Source organism: Somniosus microcephalus, chromosome 21 (assembly GCF_052327205.1).
Source record: "Somniosus microcephalus isolate GS21.2 chromosome 21, FLI_Smic_1.0, whole genome shotgun sequence".
In the NCBI taxonomy this organism is placed as follows: domain Eukaryota; kingdom Metazoa; phylum Chordata; class Chondrichthyes; order Squaliformes; family Somniosidae; genus Somniosus; species Somniosus microcephalus.
In genome coordinates this window covers 54663489-54689861 of record NC_141007.1, presented here as the reverse complement: position 1 = coordinate 54689861, position 26373 = coordinate 54663489, and the positions used below count along the sequence as shown (strand labels likewise).

The 26373-nt window shown below is 46.7% G+C and overlaps 1 protein-coding gene across 1 annotated transcript; it reads right to left on the bottom strand.

Annotated features, from left to right (window-relative positions):
• Positions 1–3346: 3346 nt before the first annotated feature.
• On the bottom strand, positions 3347–26168 carry LOC147102812 (Fanconi anemia core complex-associated protein 100-like). The gene is made up of 5 exons (XM_085963646.1): positions 25983–26168; positions 13215–13333; positions 5554–6542; positions 4165–4321; positions 3347–3712 (listed from the first exon to the last, which is right to left on the bottom strand). Exons 1-5 carry the CDS (start codon positions 26136–26138, stop codon positions 3379–3381), a joined length of 1755 nt encoding a protein of 584 aa, XP_085819772.1. The 5' UTR covers positions 26139–26168; the 3' UTR covers positions 3347–3378.
• Between the last annotated feature and the right edge of the window lie 205 nt (positions 26169–26373).

Sequence of the window (26373 nt, the reverse complement as noted above, 5' to 3'; positions counted from 1 at the left end):
GAACCTAGCCCATAATTGGTGTTGTTAGGAGCAGCGAGGACTTCGAATGGATACTATTTTCACCATACATATTAAGACAGAGAAATTAGATACTTTCCTCACATAATCCCACATCTGTGTAACAATGATTGCCACAGGCCGTTCGGTGCTCAGTGGCTCCTGCTCACCTTTCAGTAACACACAATGAAAATAGCTCAAAGCCCACCCTTCCCCAGCAGTTCACCCTACTGTTTCAAGTAGAATTAATAAATCATTAAGACTGTGGGGGGGGGGGGGGGGGGGGGGGCAGGGGAACAGAAGCAAACCCACCCGAGGCTAATCTAACCCACCCGAGGCTAATCTAACCCACCCGAGGCTAATCTAACCCACCCGAGGCTAATCTAACCCACCCTAGGCTAATCTAACCCACCCGAGGCTAATCTAACCCAACCTAGGCTAATCTAACCCACCCGAGGCTAATCTAACCCACCCGAGGCTAATCTAACCCACCCGAGGCTAATCTAACCCACCCGAGGCTAATCTAACCCACCCGAGGCTAATCTAACCCACCCGAGGCTAATCTAACCCATCCTAGGCTAATCTAACCCACCCGAGGCTAATCTAACCCACCCGAGGCTAATCTAACCACACGAGGCTAATCTAACCCACTCGAGGCTAATCTAACCCACCCGAGGCTAATCTAACCCACCCGAGGCTAATCTAACCCCACTCCGAGGCTAATCTAATGTATTGGTACTATTACCCAAGATGCACTGCAGCAACTCGCCAAGGCTTCTTCGGCAGCCAACCTCCCAAACCCCGCGACCTCTACCACCTAGAAGGACAAGGGGCAGCAGACGCATGGGAACACCACCACCTCCAAGTTCCCCTCCAAGTCACACACCATCCTGACTTGGAAATATATCGCCGATCCTTCATTGTTGCTGGGTCAAAATCCTGGAACTCCCTCCCTAACAGCACTGTGGGAGTACCTTCACCACACTGACTGCAGCGGGTCAAGAAGGCGGCTCACCACCAGCTTCTCAAGGGCAATTAGGGATGGGCGATAAATGCTGGCCTTGCCAGCAACCCCCACATCCCAGGAATTAATTAAAGACACTACAGGAAAAAGCAGACTTAAGCCACTGCATTTCTTATGTGATACTCTTAACTCACCACCTCCAGTACAACTACTGCTTTACCCCAGTTTTATTCCGCTCAGAATGCTCGCTTAGAGGCCGCCAACCCTGCAGAATCATCCTGGACTCTCCAGGAATTAAAGATCAATCTCCTCAGCGCTGCTGCAAGCAACCCAGGAGAAAAATTGTGGATTTCCACCCCCCCCCCCCCCATTTTTTTTAAACACTTGTTTAGGAGTTATAAAAATATTGGGGAGATGGAAAAACAGGCTGTTTGACTGGATGGGGCGGCTGACGGAGGGAGGTCACGTGATGCAACCTCCAGGAACACGTCCAACCAGAATTGGCAATCAGACTCTCTCCAGACACAACTGAAGTTTTGGAGAGACAACATTTATGATTAGCCTGCCGCCTGGTTTCCAGTTATACTTTACTGAAACCCGAACGACAAGACAGCCCCGCAATAAAAAAAAACCCTACAACGGTAAAATCAGCTGCAACAACTGTTACAGACTGCAGTTAGTCAAAATGCTCATGGGGGGTTTTTTGTTTTTTTTTTAAATCTCATGCTTCAGAAAGTTCCAGAATGTTCCATACAAAAGACTGCCAGAAGGGCCATATAGCGGCTCCAAGAAGGCTGCAAACTATTTTGTCCCTTTATGTTTCATGCCCAGAGCACAGCCAGATCCCCCGAGGATGCCAATGAGCTGCCGCGAGGCACAAACTGCGACGGCACAACGCACTGTACAGTCCACCAATCTCCACTGCACCTCCTATGTGCCTCTACCAGGAGAACCAGGCACTGAGACAACAGTTCAATCCTGACCTGTAGGAAAGTGCCAACTGATCTCAGCCAGCTCAGCGATGTGCTACAATTGTCCTAAGACATAAGTGCCGTAAGAAAACTACTAGGCACTTGGTCTAAGCGTTAAACAAAGCTTTAATCAACTGTTTTTAGCAACATGGAGGTCTAGTTGTGTCTTTCACTAGTTCCTGTTAAAGAATGTCCTGAGCAAGCTGGGCCCGTGCCGAGTATTTATACTCTCCCTGGACAGCGCCACCGTAGGCCGCTCAGTATTATTTCATAAGTCTTTCTTTCATGAATGACTGATTCATGTCAATAAGTGCACATGTACAGACATGGGGGGGGGGGGGGGGATGCCTACTGAATAATCTGTCGACACATGAATAATGAGGTACGAGGGCAACGGCTAAACCTGGCACTAACCCCAGCAACACCACCAAGAGGAGAAAAATTGATGGAGAAAAAAAGGAGCAAAGGAAGGGAAAAAAAGGGTCGATTTTGACTTTGTGCGTTAATGTAAAACGGGTGTTAGCAAATCGGCTGCCCGTTGTACATCTCCCCCCCTTTTTATTTCCATTGAAGTCAATGGAGAGATGTAAAGCAGGCTGCCGTTTCACAGCATCACACAGTGTCAAAATCTACCCCACAAGCTTCACAATGTGTCAGTGGGTTGTTAGCACAGTGGTAATCCCCACAAAACCACCTGACCACAGCTGGGCCTTTGAAGGAAGCTCCAAATCATGGCCTGACAGTGTCCCGGGGTGGGGGGGGGGGGGGGGGGCGTGCCGGGAATTTCTGCACAAGCTTAGATCTTGTGGCAGAGACCTTGGCACAGGTTGGCTGTGCAGACGCTCAGCGGGTTAGTGGTGTCCGCAGAGAAATGAAAAACAGGTGGAGAATGTCTCAGATTTACACATTTAGAGCACAGAGATTTCAGTTCATTATTCAAAAATAAAACTTTCCCCACCTGTACCAAAATCTTTCAGAGCAACCTTCACCAGATCACAGGACAACTTGAGGCAAGCTGTAAAAGGTCCTGTAGCTGTCCTGTCACTGCCTGGAACACTGAAAGATCCTTTTAACTTTCATTGCCTTGAATGTCATTAGTTTCAGAGCACATAAAGGACCGTAGAAACATCTCCAACGCGTCTGATGTGCTAGGTTTGTGGTGGTTATTCAGGGGTGGCACCATTTCAGTTGCTCCTCCTTCATGAATGTGCAGGCAATCTAACAAATCAATAACCTGAGTGTTTAGAGGCAGGCAAATGCCATCACTTTCTGAAAGTCTAGGAGACAGCGAGGAATTATGAGAGAGGGGCAGTCACTGGCATTCCCTGCCATAATGCTGTTCAAACTATAATAGAGAAAGCAGTGAACCGACACAGGAAGTGCAATAAAACTATCACTCTCGGAGATCAAGGGACAGTGACCTCCATCTTCTTTCTGGGTGGGAGTTCACTGATGGGAAAAGCATAAGTAAGGGCTGTGCTGTCCGAGCCTTTGGTCAAAGCAGATGTTTGGGTAACGAGCTTGACACAAAGAGACCATCTGTGTTCCAGTGGCCAATCGCTGAGGTTCTCCAAAATGCACGAAACAACTAGTGAATCTTGCAGCAGCAAACGGTTCCACCTTGCAGTGACGCAGCAGCCCGATTGGTTGTTTGGAGGGCACAAGTCCTTTTTCCTGGCCTTCCTGATTGGACAGCAGCGCGCAGCATATGTTGAAGTCCTGGTTCAGTCCTTTTAAGGCCTTGTCTTTCTGCTGCATGACACGCTTCAAGGACGTGATTCTGGGGGCGAAAAAAACAACAGTGAATTTTGTGTTTCCCGGTGTCCCAATTGTCCCGCCTCCTCTCCTACAGAGGCTGACTCATGCTGGGAGAGTTCCACAGGTAGCAGCAACTTCCAGCAAAATCCAAGTAGCCATTCGTCATGTGTAAACTGAGATGGTGAGGGGTTGGCAGGCTTTCCAACTGTGGATGGGGGGGGGGGGGCCACAGCAGAGCCCAGCCTGGTTGTCACCCACTGTTCACACTTTCTGATCAGGAGCAGCAACCCCACCTTAACCCAGAGACACCGCCGTCAACTGCAGAATCCCCACCACTGCCGTGAATGAGTTCAGCTAACTCAGCACAGAGTGCGAGTTAAGCCTTGGTCTGCCTGTCTCGGTACTGAACCAGGCAGCACATTTACGTACTACTAAAGCGAACTGGAAATTTTAACTTAAGGACTGTCCTCCTACCTGTCAGAGACGCTGCCAATCCCCGAGAGAAGGTCCTTGATGCGCTGTCCTGCGCTAGCTGCCTGGAGCTTCACGCTCTGGGCTGCACTCGGACTGCGGGGGAAGGTACACAGCATCACCTTTCCTTTCTCAGTCAGCGCTACTAGGTCGACATCACCTGGTCAAAAACACAAGTGGGGAACAAAGGGACACCTCACATCATCCATTTCAGCCCACCTACATCCTGGTCTCTGACCACAGAGCAGACTCGGCAGCAGTCAGGGTTCTGAGGCCCAGACAGTCCGGCCGTCAGGGTAAGAATCGGGACCAGAACATTCAAATACACTGAAAATGAGGATGCTTTTCTCAAGTACACTTTTCTGTTCATATAAAACACACAGAAGAGTTTGCAATCCGAGTGTTAATGCAATAATATGGCATACAGCAGAAAATATTTTCACTCCCCAGAGAGGCGATATGCTATAGCAGTTAAATTAGAATAGCCAGCAGCCACACACAGCAGATTCCAGACATCATCGTCCCACAGAATCAGCGGCAGCTCTTGTGCTGAGGGAGTTCCACATTCGTTCACCAGAGCAAGGAATGCTCACTGGCCATCAGCAAGCGATCTGTCAGCACTTAAATTACAGGAGCTCGACATTACAATGGGACCAAGGCCTTGACAACACTGCGATTGTGTCCAATTGATACTGTAGAACCAATCCCGCCCCCCCCCCCCCCCAGCCCAAAGGATCAGCACATTTAAATGCCAATGCTAAAGAACAGGGTGAATGATTTACAATGTAAACTTTCATATGCCTCCCCTGTGCCCTCCATTTCAGGTCCACACACTCAGCACAGAACCGCTTTGCGGACGTCAGTAAGGGGCCCACGGGGAGTAATGCAGATCAGCATCTTTTCTGATCCTGGATGCGGAGCCAGGGGGAGCCAAGATGGGAAGTTTTAGTACAAGAGAAGTACCCAGCCCTCTTGATATCTGCGGGATTGTAAAAAGGTTTCCGTTAATAGAGATTTAGGAATGCAAGTGCCTTTCTAATAACACAAATGCTGCTAAACGTGTGCCCGCACTACTGTCTGGACTCTACATAATTGGCATGTCTTTACAGATTGGCGTACGCACATCATTACTCAGTTCTGTTCCTATCTCAATCACAAGCCAGTTTCTTCAATCCCCCACGCCATTAGTTAAATACCCAGAGTGTATCACCCCCTCTGAGATTACTGGGAGGAGGGAAAATATACAGCAATGAAAATAGAGATAAAAAGAGAAAATGCTGGAAATACTCAGCAGGTCAGGCAGCATCTGTGGAGAGAGAAAGAGAGTTAACGCTTCAGGTCGGAGACCTTGGCTCAGAACCAGAGTCCCGGCTAAGGGTGCAGATCGATTACCTTCGGGTGTCAGTGAAGGTGTGGAAACAGCTGCAATCCCACAGATGTTCAGACTAATGGGAGTAAGGATGGAGGGCAAAACACCATCAGATTGGCCGTCCCTCTCATCTGCTGTCCTCCCAGCAACGGCAGAAGAATTCCCACTGCAGGTAAACTCAACGCTGAGAAAATCCGAGCCAGTGCTGTAATAAAGAGTATTGGCGCGGCAGCAGGCACCGATGACGGGCCCTCGAAGGTGGTACTCAGTGAAGTTGGGAAGCCGCATCTCCATTTGAAGGCTGGCCTGGACGATCAGCACTTTGCCACCTTTCCCCATCACGACAATACTGTCGGGAATCAGTGGTTTGTCCGTCGATGACTGGCGATCCTGATCATCATTCCCTTCCTGCCTTAACGTCAAGGCTCCAATAAAAACCACTGGCTGTTCGAGGTGGTGCAGCACGGTCATTCGCGACGCATGACCTTTGGCCTCAGACCTGGTATATTTCACAGGTAAGAAGCAAAACTGCCCATCTGGCAGCCCACAAAGTATGATGGGCGAGTGCAGCATGCTCGCATCCAGACCAAAGAGGAGGCTGAAAAGAGATGATTCAAGACAGAAGGAATCATCACCCCTCTTCTGCTCCTTGGAATCCTTCTCAGCCGGAGGGTAAATGCAACACAACACTGGCGGGTAACTCGATTCGGGGGATTTTTCACAACGTAGTGAGTTGGGATGAGACGTGAAGTCTATCTCTTCAATCTTTTGGAACATCTGAACCTCACAGCTGACAGCTGGGAGCCTGAGGGAGTTCATCCTCCATTTCTGACCCTCCTTAGCCACCGTCACGACAACATCATCCGAAACAATGAAGGAGCAGACCGCAGAGTCCCCGACGAGACAGCTCTCGGCACCGACAGCACAGACAGGAGGCATGCAACGCCCACAGTTACTTTCCGATTGGGAAGCATCAAGGGCCGATTCCTCAGCTCCTGTCTCTTCAATGAGGCTGGGGGGGGGAAAAAAATGCATAAGTTTTATACGGGGCATATGTAGAAAAAATTAGCATCAAAACTTTGGATATGCCATCATATACTAAAATCTTGCAGAGTGACAGAATCCGGAAAATGTATCCACATTGCAAGGAGGCTTTGTGGTTCAAATAACCAGATACATTTTCCACTTAAAGACTATGGATAATGGAGCAATCGCACAGAAAAGTCAGATTGACTGATATTGAAGAATATGCTGTGTTAACATAGCAAAGCCAGTGAGTGAAAGGGAGTCCATTATATGGCTCAGTGCTCCTGGATGTGCCTCAGTTCCTGGAGGAATCCGGAGTTCGTGTCTCTCATCAGGACAGGCTTCTGGTGAACAGTACACACTCAAAACATCAGAATCGGTATTCTACCTTTACAGATGCCGACTTGGCCTGCTGTGTATTTCCAGCATGTGTGTGTTTTTATTTTAAGGACAGGATACAAGCTATGCAAAGTGATTAGTTTATGTGATCAAACAGTCACCGAGTCCTCAGATACTATGGGCTGGATTTTCATTGAGGAGGCGTGACTACAACTTTTGGGGTTGTAGTCTCACCTCCATCGAGTTGTGGCCAACCCACGCGATTTTCACTTGATTGACCTTGTGGAGCCCACCCAGCGGGCTCAGCAGGCCAATTAAGGGCCACCCGGCAACAGGTGACGTCACAGACTGACATTTCATCTGTCAAAAGGGGCCCACGGGGAGTAATGCAGATCAGCATCTTTTCTGATCCTGGATACTGAGCCAGGGGGAGCCAAGATGGGAAGTTTTAGTACAAGATAAGTACCCAGCCCTCTTGATATCTGCGGGATTGTAAAAAGGTTTCCGTTAATAGAGATTTAGGAATGCAAGTGCCTTTCTAATAACACAAATGCTGCTAAACGTGTGCCCGCACTACTGTCTGGACTCTACATAATTGGCATGTCTTTACAGATTGGCGTACGCACATCATTACTCAGTTCTGTTCATAGCTCAATCGCAAGCCAGTTTCAAAAGCTTTTGACAGATGAAATATCAGCGTTTGACAGTGTTTGTCAAACACTGACAATCTGTACTCCAAGTTAATTCCTTCCTCTCAGGCTGATTTAGAGATCTCTCCAGAACAGAAAGCTGAATGCTGCAACATTTGACAGCTCGCAGCCATTCTGCTTTCTGTGCCGGTGAGATGAGGGACTCCTGAGACCTGAAGGAAGGAAGGCTGTAAAAGGTAAGTAATTGTAAGTAAAACTTCTTTAAACACTTTACACACACCAACCTCTTCACTCATGCACCCATCACTCACCTGAACACCAGACATCTCGACCCCTCCAAAATCCTTCAGCCCGACGGCCCGCTTCGCTAACTTGGCGTGGTTTGGAGCCGTCGGGAATCCCACACTTCAGCAATAAAAATAGGGATTAGGCTAAAAACTGCCTGTTAACTACCTGTTAACAGGCAGTTAATTGGCTCTAATCCCATTCCCGCCTTGGGGAGGCGGGTCCCAGCACAGGTTGGGTTTCCGCCTCCTTTGAAACTGGCATGGAGGCGGGTTGGGGGCAGGATGGGTTCGTGCCCCCCGATTTCAAGATTTTAACCCCCCACACGCCTCCAATCCCGCCTCCACGGCCCAACGAAAATCCTGCCCATTAAGTTATCAGAAGCACAATAACCCCAGACCTAGTTGGAGCCTCCATTCAGTGCCTCACACAATGTCGACACAGCAGTGAACAAGTCCCCGCTCAATCAGATTGCAACCTTCAGTTCATGTATATTGGTTATTAAAGGCTAAAAACTGCTTTCTGTGACAAATATCTGCAACCTCTGTAAAGGGGAATCTGAAGCACAGCTTTAAACCTGTGTACAGAATGTGGGGATATGGTGATCAGAAAACTTTTAAGCACCGTATGTGGGAATGGAGGCAATTGCCTATCTGTAGTGTCAAGGGCTTGGCAAGCATGAGTGCATAATGGTTGGACCAAGATATACTTTTTTTTTTTTGAACAGAGTCCACTTTTTCCACCTCTGTGATTATAGTAAGTCATCTGGCATGACACAAGGCATGGCAAATTTCTGCACTTGCCATATGTAGCTCAATTTACTCTCCAGTTACCTTAATTTTGATAAAATGTCTCAACAACCACCACTTGCATTTATCTAGCGGCTTTAATGTAGAAAAAACGCTTCACAGAGGCGCAAGGGAAAAAAAATGGATGCGGAGTCAAAGAAGGAGATATTAGTTGGGGTGACCAAAAGCTGGGTCAAAGAGGTGGGATTTAAGAAGGGTCTTAAAGACGGAGTGAGAGATAGAGAGGCAGATGGGTCTAGAAGGGAATTCCAGAGCGTGGGCTGAAGGCACGACTGCTAATGGTGGGGAGAAGAGAATGCACAAGAGGCCAGAGTCAGAGGAACTCCTGGTTCAAAGAGGCAACTGATGGGTGATCTCAACCGTAGTAACTGAGAAGTCCATGAGTTCCTTGCACATTGGAGGGGAGAAGGGGAGACGGTTGTTGGTGGAGAAAAGAATCCAGGGGTTATATTTGCTCTCCAGGATGATCCTGGATTAGTTGGTGGTTTTGGCAGAGCGAGGCCCAATAGCACTTAATGTAGTCCAACCAGATTTGGCAATCGTTGGCTAAATTAGTCGTGCACCAGATACGCTCAAGTTTGAAAGTGCAGTTGTAAATAACTTGGGGGAGGGTTTTTTTTCTAAGTGTGGACGTAGAAGGAAGTGGGGTTGGAAGTGGGATGTGGGTGGTGAGAGGTGGCCTTGTCAGTGATCACGGCCAGGGGATTGGAGATGGTAAGGTCAAGGGGGTAGTCGTGAATAGGGGTAGGAGAGTTTATATGGAGGGAGAGGTTTAGGAAGGACGGGGGGGGGGGGGGGGGGCAGTGAATTCAAAGGCGAAAAAGGGCAAGAGGATCTGAAATCACCAAGGATGAACAGTCAACTTGGTGCTGAGGTGGAGAAAAACTTGTGGTGAGGCTTGGGGGGGGGGGGGGGGGGGTGGTAGACAACAAGTATTTTAAAGGAAAGGTGAGAGCTGTAGAACAAGGTGAGGTGCTCAAAAGGAGAAGATGGTACCAGAGGAGTGGAGAGGGAGATCAAGGTGTGACTTGGGGTAGGGACTAGAGTCGGCTAAGTACCCAAGGGGAGAAGTGAAAAGTGGCATCAATCAGTAACAGGACCATAACACCACCACTGTGGTTCAGGTGGGGCAGGTGGCAGAAAATTAGCCACGGAGGCTTCAGTAAGAGGCAAGGTGTCACCTTCCGTGAGCCAAGTTACAGTCACATAAAGGATGTCAATGCAATCATCTACAATAAGTTTGTGGATAGCAAGGGCCTTATTAACACGTGAATCAACATCCTGGAGGGAAATGCGGAGAGAGGCAATGACTGATCCACTGGCAGAATCCAAGGGGGTGGTGGTGGTGGGAGGGTTGAGCAGGACGGGACGGTTAGCTCCTGTGGGTACATTAGATGGGAACGTCGGCGAGAGAGGAGAATGGGACAACTGGGATTGCTGCTCATAAGGGGGCAGTGACGGGTTCCTCGATGGGCCCTTTGGAGAATGCCAAGAGAGGCAGAGGGGAGTTGAGCTTGTGTCAGCAGTGGGAGAGTAGGAAAGCAGAGGAGTAGAGACGGTTGGGGTAGGGATTAGAGTCGGCTGGGGTAGGGATTAGAGTCGGCTAAGTACCCAAGGGGAGAAATGAAAAGTGGCATCAATCGGTAACAGGAGGGGAGAGGAGACGGAAGAGCAAGAGGGAAAGAAAGTGTTCTAGAGATAATGGGCTCAGATCCAGAGCAGCAGCTGACATACACAGAGACATGGGTGTCACTGGCAAAGCCAGCATTTATTGTCCATCCTGAATTGCTCGAGAAGGTGGTGGTGAGCCGCCTTCTTGAACCACTGCAGTCTTTGTAGTGATTTGTCACAGTTGAGTGGCTTGCCAGGCCATTTCAGAGGGCAGTTAAGAGTCAACCACATTGCTGTGGGTCTGGAGTCACATATAGGCCAGACCGGGTAATGGCAGCAGACTTCCTTCCCTGAAGGACATTAGCGAACCATTACTAACACTAGCTTTTTATTCCAGATTTATTTAATTAACTGAATTTAAATTCCCCAGCTGCTGTGGTGGGATTTGAACTCACGGCTCCGGATCACTGTGCTACCGAACCCCTAACATGAATTCAAGTTACATGGGCAGAGACGTTACAAGTATCCGAGTGCCGACAAATCATTGCCCTAATTATGATGTACCTGTACTTGGGTTTTCTATGAATTGTGATAATCAGTAAAGATTTGCCCTCAAGCTATGACCCCACCCACTGCCCAGTCCCATCCTACAACACTAGTACGATAGCAAAATACTGCGGATGCTGGAAATCCGAAATAACAACAGAAAATGCTGGAAAAACTCAGCAGGCCAGGCAACATCCGTGGAGAGAGAAATAGAGTCAACGTTTCAAGTCGAAATCCTTCGTCAGGACTGAAAAAACACAGGAAATGAAACAGATTAAAAGGCCAGTTTAGGGGCTGGGAAATGGGGATGAAAGAACACGTCCGGCTTTGGAACCAGCAACAAGTGGAAAGCATGGAAAATCAACTGGCACTTGCAGTTGCCAACAAATATTTAGACTTCCTTCCCTTTACCAATCAGGTTTCAAACAGATACAGTTCCTTTGTCAACCAGATGGGAGATGTGCTCGGTGGATGAAGTAAATCCCCTCCCCCTCCATTTTTCCTTACTCCCTTAGGTGATTGAGCTGATACCGAGAAGCAGAACCCCTAGGGGAAGTCTGGGCAGAAGTGTCAGTCTAGACGGAGATTCCTGTTTGAAGGTAGCTGGAGGGTTACAGCGATCAGACTGCAGCTGTTAAATATTTTATGGTACAGGTTTTATTGAGAGCAGAAAATATTTCTCCAACATACAACAGAACGGTGTATCGACAGGACTGGTTTTCATGCTAAAAGTCATTTTAGTTTTCCTCGGTCTCTTTAGTTCAAATGTCAATCTTATTCTATCTATTGTCTTCATTAGAAATTTGATGCTAGTTTTACTCAAAACCTTTGTTCAAAAATGTTAGTCATATTTCAGTCTTTAAAGTCAGAAATGTCATTTTTCTTTTCCATATTTTCATCTGTCCACAGAATTATTATTATTTTTTAATTTATGTCTCAAAGTATAACGTTTATTTCACTTCTCACGCAATTCCCGAGGCCACAAATGTTGAGAAATAATAAACTGGGCTTGAGTGTCAACCAAGACTGTATTCATCTGCCCATTTCCAGCATCTGGTTCTAGTGTAAGGACCAAGTTGCTTCAATAATTTCACTTTTAGTCTCGTCTCATTTCAAATTTTATAGTCTTATTTTATTTACAGCCTATACAGAAATGTAGTCCCAATTTTCATCACCGACAAAAATACAATAATTTGGGTCAACAACTATTTTCAGAGATGAAAACCCTGCTGTGTATTTCACTGGAGCCAGCTCACACAAACTTATACTTCAAGTGCTTGTTATAACACTCTGAACAACATCCAGCGATGCATGTCAAGTACTGGAACAGTACACGTCCCAGCAGGCTAATAACTTTGGTCTCAGGACTGGCTGGTTTGATCGTCTGTGGCCCTAGATAGAACATATCTCCCGAGAATGTCTCAATAACATCATTAAATCCCCGATAGCCTCGCTGTTTGACTGAAGACAATTTGGCTCACCAGGAAGGTATGTTCATGAGATTGTAAAGTTGTTGTGGAATTAGAATGGATTCAACCACAGGCAAGGGGGGGGGGGGGGGGGTAGGTGCTGTAGTTTAGTTAGGGCAAATATTTCAAAACAAACTTAGAATCATAGAATAGTACAGCACAGAAGGAGGCCATTCGGCCCATTGAGTCTGTGCCGGCCCTTTTGAAGAGCAATCCAGTTAGTCCCACCCCCCTGGCTCATTCCCCATATTCCTGCAATCTTTTCTCCTTCAAGTAATTATCCAATTCCCTTTTGAAAGCCACCATCGAATCTGTTTCCACCACCCCATCCAGCAATGCATTCCAAATCCTAACCACTCGTGGCGTAAAAAAAGTTTTTCCTCACGTCACCTCTGGTTAGCATTTTTTCTTCCGCGTAATTTTAATAGATCCTCATTCGTTCGAACAAATAATTATTTCCTGATTCCAGATCAGCGGAGGTGACAGACACAATTGTGAATCTGTCACACGTTGAACAATACCATAATCTGCAACAGCGCAACTCAAACACAAGCATCGTTACTGGTCTGCAGCACTGCAGACCGTTAATCTGTATTATAATATACAGAAACTTCGAGATCTCTTAGCTTTTCAGCTAAGCATGATGAACAACAGCAAATGACAGCCTCCAAAGGCTGAACCTTTAACGAAAGAACTACAGCTTATGAAATCACATCATTTGGGGATTTATTTGATTGACCGATACTAAAGAATACGGGAGTTTCTATGTATTTTTATTTTACGGATTATTATAGAATCACAATATTTCTAATTTACTATAATAATGCAAAAAACATGTGCTCAAAAACAATTGTGTCCTGCCTTGTTCAGCTCCCCTGTTTGGCAATGTATTATATATGTATATCTATTACTGCTTACGTAGTACAATATTACATAGAATGAATCTTACCTACTCTTCTGATTTAAAGGTATGCTATATATTCCACTGCCGGCACACAGCACAAAGAGCCGCTCACTCCTCCTGTCCACTTCCACATGCCACACAGAACTGGGTAATCTGTACACAATCTACCAATGCAGAAGACAAAGCAAACATTTTTAAACTTTTGCAATTTTCTCCCCTCACCTCTTTCAGCTGTGGAACAGTTCTTCAGGGACCGGCACCCCTCCACTATCTCACCCAAGTGAAGAGAGGAAAAAGAGGGAAAGAGGGGGGGGGGGAAGAGAAGGGGTGAGGGGGGGGGGGGGGGAAGAAGAGGGGAAGGAAAATCTTGCATTTATATAGCACCTTTTATGACCTTGGTACTTTTGAAGTGTAGTCACTATTGCAATGTAGGAAACACGGCAGCCAATTTGCACACAGCAAGGTCCTACAAGCAGCAATGCGATAAATGAGCAGATAATCTGTTTTTAGTGATGTTGGTTGAGGGATAAATATTGGCCAGGAAGAACTCCCCTGCTCGTCTTCGAAATAGTGCCAATGGGATTTTTTACGTCCATCTGAGGGGGCAGAACTGGGCTCATTAACCTCTCATCCAAAAGATGGCACCTCCGACAGTGCAGCACTTCCTCGGTACTGCACTGAAGTGTCAGCTTGATATTTGTGCTCAAGTCCCTGGAGTGGGACTGTGAACCCACAACCTTCTGACTCAGAGGCGCGAGTGCTACCAGCTGAGCCACAGCTGACTCAATTCTTCATCCATGAGCTCAAACAGTGAATGTCAGCAGACTATTTGGCTATGGAGGGTATCACGGCCAACCCCAATTTGGTTCTCGCTTATAATGTCTATATAAGCACACCTTCAGAGGCAGTTGCGAGGTGAGGCCCGATCAGAGCATCGGACCTGTGAGAGGGCAGTGACCAGCGGCAGAGCTTAAAAGCGGCGGCAGTTGTGAGGTGAGGCCCGACCAATTCAACAGCAGAGGAGAGAGGTAAAAAGTAATCCAAGTGTGATGTCACCAGGAAGCAGGTAAGTGATTGGTTGGTGAGTATTTCTTTTATTACAAGCTTAAATTCTGCGGTTTATATTTTCTTGGGTCTCTGTGGTGTAGTGGGGACAGTTGGTAAATAAGCGCCCTAGAGTATATCTTTAACTGGTGGTATTGAATTAATTAAAATTAATTAAAGGGGTAAGTCATGCCAGGAGAGCCCAGCCCCGTGTTATGCTCCTCTTGCTCTATGTGGGAATTCAGGGATGCTGCCAGTGTCCCTGATGACCACGTGTGTCGGAAATGCATCCAGCTGCAGCTACTAACGGGCCGTATTGAGGCGCTGGAGCTGCGGATGGATGGGTTGTGGAGCATTCACGATGCTGAGAGGGTCGTGGATTACACGTTTGATGAGTTGGTCACGCCGCAGGGTAGGGCTGCACAGGCAGGAGGGAAATGGGTGACCACCAGGCGGAGCAGTAGAAGCAGGCAGGTAGTGCAGGAGACCCCTGTGGCCATCCCCCTTTCAAACAGGTATACCAATTTGGATACTGTTGAGGGGGATGACTCACCAGAGGAAGGCAGCAGCAGCCAACTTCCTGGCGCCGGGGGTGTTGCTGCTGCTCAGGAAGGGAGGAAAAAGAGTGGGAGAGCAATAGTGGTAGGGGATTCTATCGTAAGGGGAACAGATAGATGGTTCTGCGGCCGTAGACGTGACTCCAGGATGGTTTGTTGCCTCCCTGGTGCCAGGGTCAAGGATGTCACTGAACGGCTGCAGGGCATTCTGAAGGGGGAGGGGGAACAGGCAGAGGTCGTGCTTCACATTGGGACCAACGACATAGGTAGGAAGAGGGACGAGGTCCTGCAACAAGAATTTAGGGAGCTAGGTAGCAGATTAAAGAGCAGGACCTCAAAGGTTGTAATCTCTGGATTACTCCCGGTGCCACGTGCTAGTGAGTATAGGAATAGGAGGATAGAGCAGATGAACGCGTGGCTAAAGAGTTGGTGCAGGAGGGAGGGCTTTAGTTTCCTGGATCACTGAGCCTGCTTCTGGGAAAGGTGGGACTTGTACAAGTCGGACGGGTTGCACCTGAACCAGAGCGGGATAAATATCCTTGCGGGGAGGTTAGCTAGCACTGTTCGGGGGGGTTTAAACTAAAATGGCAGGGGGTTGGGAACCTGAGCAGGGAGACGGAGGAAAGGAAAACAGGGATAAAAGCAAAAGATAGGAAGGAGAAAAACAAAAGTGGCAGTCAGAGAAATCAACGGTTTAAATCAAACGTGGCCACAGTAAATAATAATTCTAATAGGTCTAAGAGCGTTAAAAAAACAAGCCTGAAGGCTTTGTGTCTTAATGCGAGGAGCATTTGTAATAAGGTGGATGAATTGGCTGCGCAAATAGAGGTAAGCGAATACGATTTGGTTGGGATTACAGAAACGTGGCTCAAGGATGGCCAAGACTGGGAACTCAACATCCAGGGGTATTCGATATTCAGGAAAGATAGGCAAAAAGGAAAGGGAGGTGGAGTAGCATTACTGGTTAAAGAAGGGATTAATACAATTGTAATGAAGGATATTAGCTCTGATGATGTGGAATCTGTATGGGTAGAATTGAGAAATACTAAGGGGAAAAAAACATTAGTGGGAGTGGTATATAGACCTCCAAACAGTAAGGTGGAGGTTGGGGATGGCATTAAAAGGGAAATTAGAGAAGCGTGCAATAAGGGCACAGCAGTCATCATGGGTGACTTTAACCTACATATAGATTGGGCCAACCAAATTAGTAACAATACTGTGGAGGAGGAATTCCTGGAGTCTTTATGGGATGGTTTCCTGGACCAATATGTCGAGGAACCAACCAGAGATCAGGCCATCTTAGACTGGGTATTATGCAACAAGAAAGGATTAATTAGCAATCTTGTTGTACGAGGCCCCTTGGGTCAGAGCGATCATAATAAGATCGAGTTCTTCATTAAGATGGAGAATGAAGTAGTTGACTCAGAGACAAGGGTCCTCAATTTAAATAAAAGGAAACTACAATGGTCTGAGGAGCGAGTTGGGCAGGATTGAGTGGGGAATGGCGCTCAAAGGGTTGACGGTGGATAGGCAATGGCAAACATTCAAAGACCGAATGGATGAGCTACAGAATTTGTTCATCCCAGTTTGGCGTAAAAATAAAACAAAAAAGGTGACTCAACCGTGGCTAACAAAGGAAATTAGGTATAGCATAAGATCCAAGGAGAGGACATATAAATTGGCTAGAAAAAGCAATAATCCTGAGGATTGGGAGCAGTTTAGGAGTCAACAAAGGAGGACAAAGGGATTAATTAAGAAAGGGAAAATAGAATATGAGAGTAAGCTAGCAGGGAACATAAAAACTGACTGTAAAAGCTTTTATAGATACGTGAAGAGAAAAAGATTAGTGAAGTCAAGCGTAGGTCCCTTGCAGTCAGAATCGGGGGAACTTATAATGGGAAACAAGGAAATGGCAGACCAACTAAATGCATACTTTGGTTCTGTCTTCACAAAGGAGGACACAAATAACCTCCCAGAGATACCGGGGAACATAGGGTCTGATGAAAGCGAGGAACTGAAAGAAATCAGTATTTGTAGGAAAATGGTGTTAGGAAAATTGATGGGACTGAAGGCCGATAAATCCCCAGGGCCTGATGGTCTACATCCCAGGGTACTTAAGGAAGTGGCCCTAGAGATAGTAGATGCACTACTGAACATCTTCCAGAACTCGATAAGACTCTGGAACAGTGCCCATGGATTGGAGGGTAGCTAATGTTACCCCACTATTCAAAAAAGGTGGTAGAGAAAAAGCGGGGAATTATAGACCGGTAAGCCTGACATCGGTAGTGGGGAAAATGCTAGAGTCTATTATAAAAGATGTAATAGCAGCGCACTTGGAAAGCAGTGACAGGATCGGACAAAGTCAACATGGATTTACAAAAGGTAAATCATGCTTGACTAATCTACTGGAATTTTTTGAGGATGTAACTGGTAAAATAGATAAGGGAGAACCAGTGGATGTGGTGTATTTGGACTTTCAGAAAGCTTTCGATAAGGTCCCACATAAGAGATTAGCGTGCAAAATTAAGGCACATGGGATTGGGGGCAAGGTATTGACTTGGATAGAGAACTGGTTGGCGGACAGAAAGCAAAGAGTTGGAATAAACGGGTCGTTTTCCGAGTGGCAGGCAGTGACTAGTGGGGTACCGCAAGGATCGGTCTTAGGACCCCAGCTGTTCACAATATATATTAATGATCTGGATGAGGGAATTGGATGTAATATCTCCAAATTTGCAGACGACACAAAGCTGGGCGGGAGGGTAAGCTGTGAGGAGGATGTCGGGAAACTCCAGTACGATTTGGACAGGTTGGGTGATTGGGCAGAAACATGGCAAATGCACTATAATGTGGATAAATGTGAGGTTATCCACTTTGGTGGCAAAAACAGGAAGGCAGATTATTATTTGAATGGCAATAGATTGGGAGAAGGGGAAGTGCAAAGAGACCTGGGTGTCCTTGTGCACCAGTCGCTGAAGGTAAGCATGCAGGTGCAGCAGGCGGTTAAGAAGGCAAATGGTATGTTGGCCTTCGTAGCAAGAGGGTTCGAGTACAGGAACAAGGATGTCTTGCTACAGTTGTACAGGGCCTTGGTGAGACTTCACCTTGAGTATTGTGTGCAGTTTTGGTCACCATACCTGAGGAAGGACGTTCTTGCCATGGAGGGAGTGCAGCGAAGATTCACCAGGCTGATACCTGGGATGGCAGGAATGACGTAGGAGGAGAGATTGTGTCGATTGGGCTTATACTCACTGGAGTTTAGAAGATTGAGAGGGGATCTCATCGAAACCTATAAAATTCTGTCAGGTCTGGACAGACTAGATGCAGAAAGGATGTTTCTGATGGCCGGGGAGTCCAGAACCAGGGGTCATAGTCTAAGGATAAGGGGTAAGCCATTTAGGACTGAAATGAGGAGGAATTTCTTCACCCAGAGAGTGGTGAACCTGTGGAATTCTCTGCCACAGAGGGCAGTGGAGGCCAGTTCATTAAATATATTCAAGAAAGAGTTGGATATGTTTCTTGAGGCTGAAGGGATCAAGGGATATGGGGAGAAGGCGGGGACAGGGTACTGAGTTTGGATGATCAGCCATGATCACATTGAATGGCGGAGCAGGCTCGAAGGGCCGAATGGCCTACTCCTGCTCCTATCTTCTATGTTTCTATGTTACTGCAGAACGATCAGGAGTAAGAACTGTAGATGATCATTAACATTTTCTGCAGGAGCTACTGGCACCTGTCGCGCCTCTTTAGGCAGCTTGTGCATTTTACTGAGGTGAATTAAGGAGGGAGAGAAACCAGGGAACTACAGACCTGTTAGCCTCACATCAGTAGTTGGGAAAATGCCAGAATCTATTATAAAGGATGCAATAACTGGGCACTTAGAAACTAATAGTAAGATTGGGCAGAGTCAACATGGATTTATGAAAGGGAAATCCTGTTTGACAAACCTACTGGAGTTCTTTGAGGATATAACTAGTGGAGTAGACAAAGGGGAACCGGTAGATGCGATGTATTTGGATTTTCAGAAGGCCTTTGATAAGATCCCACACAAGAGGTTGGTGAACAAAATTAGGGCACGTGGAATTGGGGGTAATATACTAGCATGGACTGAGAATTGGTTAACAGACAGAAAACAAAGAGTAGGGATAAACGGGTCTTCTTCAGGATGGCAGGCTGTGACTAGTGAGGTACCTTAAGGATCAGTGCTTGGGCCCCAGCTATTCACAATCTATATCAATGATTTGGATGAGGGGACTAAAGGTAACATTTCCAAATTTGCTGATGATACAAAGCTAGGTGGCAGTGTCAGTTGCGAAGAGGATGTGAAGAGACTTCAAGGGGATCTCGACAGGCTCAGTGAGTGGGCGAGAACATGGCAGATGGAATATAATGTGGATAAATGTGAAGTTATCCACTTTGGTAGAAAAAACAAAGGCAGAGTATTTCCTAAACGGTGAAAGATTGGGGAATGCAGATGCTCAAAGGGACCTGGGTGTCCCTGTACATGAGTCACTGAAAGTGAATGTGCAGGTGCAGTAAGCCATTAGGAAGGCAAATGGTATGCTGGCCTTCATTACAAGAGGATTTGAGTACAGGAGTAAAGAAGTCTTACTCCAATTATATTGGGGCCTTGGTGAGACCACACCTGGAGTACGGTGTACAATTTTGGTCTCCTTACCCAAGGAAGGATATACTTGCCATAGAGGGAGTGCAACGAAGGTTCACGAGATTTATTCCTGGGATGGCGGGACTGTCGTATGAGAAGAGATTGAGTAAACTAGGCCTGTATTCTCTTGAATTCAGAAGAATGAGAGGGGATCTCATTGAAGCATACAAAATTATTACAGGGCTTGATGGGGTGGATGCTGGGAGAATGTTTCCCTTAGCTGGGGAGTCTAGAACCAGGGGCCATAGCCTCAAGATAAAGGGTAGGCCATTCAGGACTGAGATGAGAAGAAATTTCTTCACACAGAGGGTGGTGAATCTTTGGAATTCTCTACCCCAGAGAACTGTGGAGGCTCAGTCATTGGGTATATTCAAAACAGAAGTCGATAGATTTCTGACTAGTAAGGTCATCAAGGGATATGGTGATAGGGCCGGTGAATGGAGTTGAGGCAGAAGATCAGCCATGATCTCATTGAATGGTGGAGCAGGCTCGAAGGGCCGAATGGCCTGCTGCTTGTTCTTATGAATATCGGGCCACTTGCCTCACTGGCAGCAGACCAAAGGCATGTCCCAGGAGGAGGGTTGGAACGGCAACAGGGATTGGGGGGTGGGGGGGGGGGGGGCGGGGGGGCGAATACGAGGACTGCGGAGTCAAAGGAACACTCTTGAATTTCTTGATTTTTCAAACAAAAAAAAAAAAGATCTTTCATTGGCAGCCGCAGGGGCCACTGAAGAATCCCGAGGGGAGAAGACCCGGATCCTGCTCCTGCTCCACTCGTTGAACAATTTCAGCAAGGACACCTAAAACCGCTGGTAGGCCCCCTTACATATGTAAATGAGACCGAACGGCAGTTTTAGACAGCCACCTGGAACGCCTAAAAAAATAGCACCAACAAATTTAGCAGTGGCCCAAATGCACTGGGTGCGGACGTCCCACTGCTAAATTGGTCACCGTGGTTAGTCCCAAGTATCTCAACCTCTCTCTCCTCCTTTTAGAACCCCCATAAAACCCACCTTGCTGACCAGGCTGTCAGTCAACCCATCGAGTATCTCCTTCTTTGGTGGAGTGACCATTTATATCTGATTAGGCCTTTGTGAAATGCGTTGGGGCTTTTTTTTTTTTTACATTAAAAGGTGCCTTATGACTGCAAATTATTGTTGTTGAACCAAACCAGCAAGCGTTGTCACTTTGAGGGAAATGGCAGACAATGAAGATGAAATAAAAACTTATTTAAAAATGAGTTTTTTTTTTTTGCAGCATCTGGCAGAGAGTAAACTGGGCTGCTGGAGTCAAGCAGAACTTCGAGTCACAATGGGGAAAATCAGAGTTATCTGCCTGGCAGGGTAATCGAGAGGCAAACTTTAGGGATGTTTACCGTGGGATATTTTTCTACCTAAAGATAATGTAAATGCAAGTTACTGCTGTAAATGGGCAAGCTTCAATGGGCCAATTGCCTTTTTTCATCCTTCACCATTTTTTTTTGTGTACTTTAGCGCCTTTCATGGCCTCAGGACATCCCAAAGCGCTTTACAGCCAATGAAGTACTTTTTGAAGTGTAGTCACTGTTGTAATGTAGGAAACGCAGCAGTCAATTTTCACACAGCAAGGTCCCGCAAACAGCAATGTGATAATGACCAGATAATCCGTTTTTTTAATGTTAATTGAGGGATAAATATTGGCCAGGACACCAGAGATAACTCCCCTGCTCTTCTTCAAAATAGTGCCCATGGGATCTTTTACGTTCACTTGTGAGAGCAGACGGGGCCTCGGTTTAACATCTCATTCGAAAGACGGCACCTCGGTCAGTGCAGCCCTCCCTCAGCACTGCACTGGAGTGTCAGCCTAGCTTTATGTGCTCAAGTCTCTGGAGTGGGACTTGAACCCACAACCTTCTGATTCAGAGGCGAGGGTGCTACCCACTGAGTCATGGCTGGTTGATTTCCAGTAAAAGTACACAAGGGTCAAAATAGTAACAGAAAATATATTTGGAATAGAGATATATAAAAATGCTTCTAATTAGACACTGTTGGATAATAATATATATCCCAGTGAACACAGCCTGTGTCTTTATAAGTGAGCAGGAGGCAGTAACAATATAACAGAGTGCCTGCTCTGTGACGTCACGGTGACGGTGATTGACAGCGGCTAGTTTCCTCTAGACTTGACTATTCCAACGCACTCCTGGCCAGCCTCTCACATTCTACCCTACGTAAACTTGACACGATCCAAAATTCAGCTGCCCGTGTCCTAACTCGCACCAAGTCCCGGTCACCCATCACTCCTGCGCTCGCTGACCTACATTGGCTCCCGGTTAAACAGCGCCTCGATTTTAAAATTCTCATCCTGCTTTTCAAATCCCTCCATGGCCTCGCCCCTCCCTAACTCTAATCTCCTTCAGCCCCACAACCACCGCCCCCCCCTCCAGAGATATCTGCGCTCCTCTAATTCTGCCCTCTTGAACATCTCTGATTATAATCGCTCAACCATTGGCAGCCATGCCTTCAGCTGCCTAGGCCTTAAGCTCTGGAATTCCCTCCCTCAACCTCTCCGCCTCGCTACCTCTCTTGCCTCCTTTAAGACACTGCTTAAAACCTACCTCTCTGACCAAGCTTTTGGTCACCTGCCATAATTTCTCCTTATGTGGCTCGGTGTCAAAATTGTTGTCATAGGATGGGCACCAGTAGAAAGGAGAAACAAGGTGCACAAAGGATTGGGAGTGACAGCTAGCACTAGAGTAAGAAATAGTACAGTATTAGGTAGGGGTCAGACGAAGGGAGAATACAAGGTCTAAGATAGGTTTACAGTGCATGTGTGTGAATGCATGAAGCCTGGTAAATAAAGTTGGTGAGCTCAGGGCGCAAATAGACACATGGGAATCTGATGTTGTGGCGATAACAAGAGACCTGGATCAAAAAAGGGCAGGATTGGGTACTAAATATTCCTGGATATAAGGTGTTCAGGATAGATAGGGAAGGAAAGATAGGAGCTGGGGTGGCAGTATTGATCAAGGATAATATTACAGTGCTAGAGAGAGAGAGAATGAATGTCCTGGAGGGGTCAAGGATAGAATCGATTTGGTTAGAGTTGAGAAACAATAGAGGTGCCATTACACTACTAGGTGTATTCTATAGGCCACCAACTAGTGGGAAGGATATAGATGAGCAAATTTGCAGGGAAATTACAGCAGTGCAAGAACTATAGAGTAGTGATAATGGGGGACTTCAACTACCCTAAAATAGACTGAGATAGTAATAAAGGGCAGAGAGGGGGAAGAATTTCTGAAGTGTGTTGAGGAGAATTTTCTTGAGCAGTACGTCTCAGGCCCAACGAGGAAGGAGGCATTACTGGATCTGGTTCTGGGGAATGAGGTGGGTCAAGTGGAGCAAATGTCAGTAGGGGAACATTTAGGGAATAGTGATCACAGTATCATAAGGTTTAGATTAGCTATGGAAAAGGACAGGGAGCAATCTAAAGTAAAAATACTTAATTGGAGGAAGGCCAATTTCAGTGGGTTGAGAATGGATCTGGCCCAGGTAACCTGGAATCAAAGATTGGCAGGCAAACTGTAATCGAACAATGGGCTGCCTTTAAAGAGGAGATGGTTCGGGTACAGCCGAGGTACAACCAAAGCCAGAGCTCCCTGGATGATGAAAGAGAGAAAGATGAAGCAGAAAAAGGGGACATAGTCAGGTTGAGAATACAAGTGAGAACCAGCCTTCATGTAGAAAGTTCAGAGGGGAAGTGAAAAAGGAAATAAGAGGAGCAAAGAGAGAGTACGAGAATAGATTGGCAGCTAACATAAAAGGGAATCTTAAGTCTTCTATAGACATATAAATAGTAAACGGGTAGTAAGGAGGAGTGGCTCCGATTTAAGGACCAAAATGGAGACCTACGCTGGAGGCAGAGGGCATGGCTGAGGTACTAAAAGAGTACTTTGCATCTGTCTTTACCAAGAAAGAAGATGCTGCCAAAGTCATAGTGAAAGGGGAGGTAGTTGAGATACTGGATGGGATAAAAATTGATAAAGAGGAGGTACTAGAAAGACTGGCTGTACTTAAAGTAGATAAGTCACCAGGACCGGGTGGGATGCAGAGGGAAGTAAAAGTGGAAATTGCGGACGTACTGACCATAATCTTCCAAACCTCCTCAGATGCGGGGGTGGTGCCAGAGGACAGGAGAATTGCAAATGTTACACCCTTGTTCAAAAAAGGGTGCAAGGATAAACCCAGCATCTACAGGCCAGTCAGTTTAACCTCAGTAGTGTGGAAGCTTTTAGAAACAATAATCCGGGACAAAATTAACAGTCACTTGGACAAATATGGATTAATTAAGGCAAGCCAGCATGGATTTGTTAAAGGCAATTTGTGTTTAACTAACTTGATTGAATTTTTTGATGAGGTAACAGCAGTTGATGTGGTGTACATGGACTTCCAAAAGGTGTTTGATAAAGTGCCACATAATAGGCTTGCCAGCAAAGTTGAAGCCCATGGAATAAAAGGGACAGTGACAGCATGGATATGAAATTGGCTAAGTGACAGGAAAGAGTGTGTACTGGTGAACGGTTGTTTATCGGACTGGAGGAAGGTACACAGTGGGGTTCCCCAGGGGTCGGTACTAGGACCACTGCTTTTCTTGATATATATTAATGACTTAGACTTGGGAGTACATGCACAATTTTGAAATTTGCAGATGACACAAAACTTGGAAGTATAGTGAACAGTGAGGAGCATAGTGATAGACTTCAAGCGGACACAGACATGCTGGTGGAATGGGCGGACAGGTGGCAGATGAAATTTAACGCAGAAAAGTGCGAAGTGATACATTTTGGTACGAAGAACAAGGGGAGGCAATATAAACTAAAGGGTACAATCCTAAAGGGGGTGCATGAACAGAGAGAGCTGGGGGTATATGTGCACAAATCGTTGAAGGTGACAGGGCAGGTTGAGAAAGCAGTTAAAAAGGCATCCGGGATCCTGGGCTTAATAACTAGAGGCATAGAGTACAAAAGCAAGGAAATTATGAAGAACATTTATAAAACATTTGTTTGGCCTCAACTGGAGTATTGTGTGCAATTCTAGGAACTGCACTTTAGGAAGGCTGTGAAGGCCTTAGAGAGGATGCAGAAAAGATTTACAAGAATGGTTCCAGGGATGAGGGACTTCAGTTAGATGGATAGACTGGAGAAGCTGGGGTTGTTCTCCTTAGAGCAGAGAAGGTTGAGAGGAGAACACTCACTAACACTCTGATATTCCCCACACCCCTCACTGTAACAATCTGTTGTACCCCACACCCCTCACTGTAACACTCTGATATAACCCACACCCCTCAACATTTCCACTTGTGGGGAAGAGCATAACTAGAGTCCATCAATATAAGATAGTCAGCAAAAAATCCAATAGGGAATTCAGAAGAAACTTCTTTACACAAAGTGAGAATGTTGAACTGGCTACCACAGGGAGTGGTTGAAGCGAAAAGTATAGATGCATTTAGTGGGAGAAGGGAATAGAGGGTTATGCAGATAGATTTAGATGAGGAAAGACGGGAGGAGGCTCGAGTGGTACATAAACGCCGGCATGGACTGGTTGGGCCAAATGGCCTGTTTCTGTGTTGTATATCTTAAGTAATCCTATGAAATTGGATAGGTGTTCAAAATCATGAAGGGTCTAGATAGAGAGAAATTGTTGCCATTGGCAGAAGGGTTGAGAACCAGAGGACACAGATTTAAGGTGATTGGCAGAAGAACCAAAGGCGACATGAAGAAAAACTTTTTTTTTTTTACACAGCGAGTAATTAGGATCTGGAATTCACTGCCTGAAATGGTGGTGGAGGCAGATTCAATCATGGCTTTCAAAAGGGAATTGGATAAGTACCTGAAGAAATTGCAGGGCTATGGAGAAAGAGCAGGGGAGTAGAACCAGCTGAAGTGCTCTTGCAGAGAACCGGCACGGAGTCAACAGGCCGAATGGCCGCCTTCTGTGCTATAACCATTCTATGATTCTATAATACATCTGTGAAGTGCCTTTGGACATAAAGGCACTATATAAATACAAGTTGTTGTTGTTGTCAGCTGTGGCTCAGTTGGTAGCACCCTTTCCTTGGAGTTACTGAAGGTTGTGGGTTCAAGTCCCACTCCAGAGACTGGATCACAGAAATTTAGGCCAACACTCTCCAGTGCAGTGCTGAGGGAGGAGCGCTACACTGTCGGAGGTGCCGTCTTTCAGAGGAGACATTAAACCAAGGCCCCGCCCCGCCCGCCGCCGTCTTGTCTGCTCTCTCAGATGGACGTAAAAGATCACATGGCACTATTTTGAAGAGCAGGGGAGTCCTGGCCAATATTTATCCCTCAATCAACATCACTAAACATCTGGTCATTATCACATGGCTGTTTATGGGAGCTTGCTGTGCGCAAATTGACTGCTGCAATTTCCATTACAACAGTGACTACACTTCAAAAAGTATTTCATTGGCTGTAAAGCGCTTTGGGACATCCGGTGGTCGTGAAAGGCGCTACATAAATGCAAGTCTTTCTCCTCTGCTGTTGTAACTCACCTCCAAGGACCCGCTGCCCTTCTGATAAATGTAGACAAACTCCGAGCGGCTGCTCACACAGAGCCGGGACCGGGAGCCCAGCAGCCGCACTGCTCCCAGCGGTATCGCCGCTTTAATTTGGTCCCAATAACAAAGCCTGGCCCGTGGGCCCGCCATCGCCCGCAAACCTCCTTCAATCACCACAGGTCGCCCCGCTCAACCAATAAGATCACCGCGCGCCGCCCCGCTCAGCCAATCAGATCACCGCGCGCCGCCCCCTCAGCCAATCAGAGCACCGCGCGCCGCCCTGCTTAGCCAATCAAATCACCGCCCCGCTCAACCAATCAGATCACCGCGCGCCGCCCCGCTCAGCTAATCAGATCACCGCACGCCGCCCCGCTCAGCCAATCAG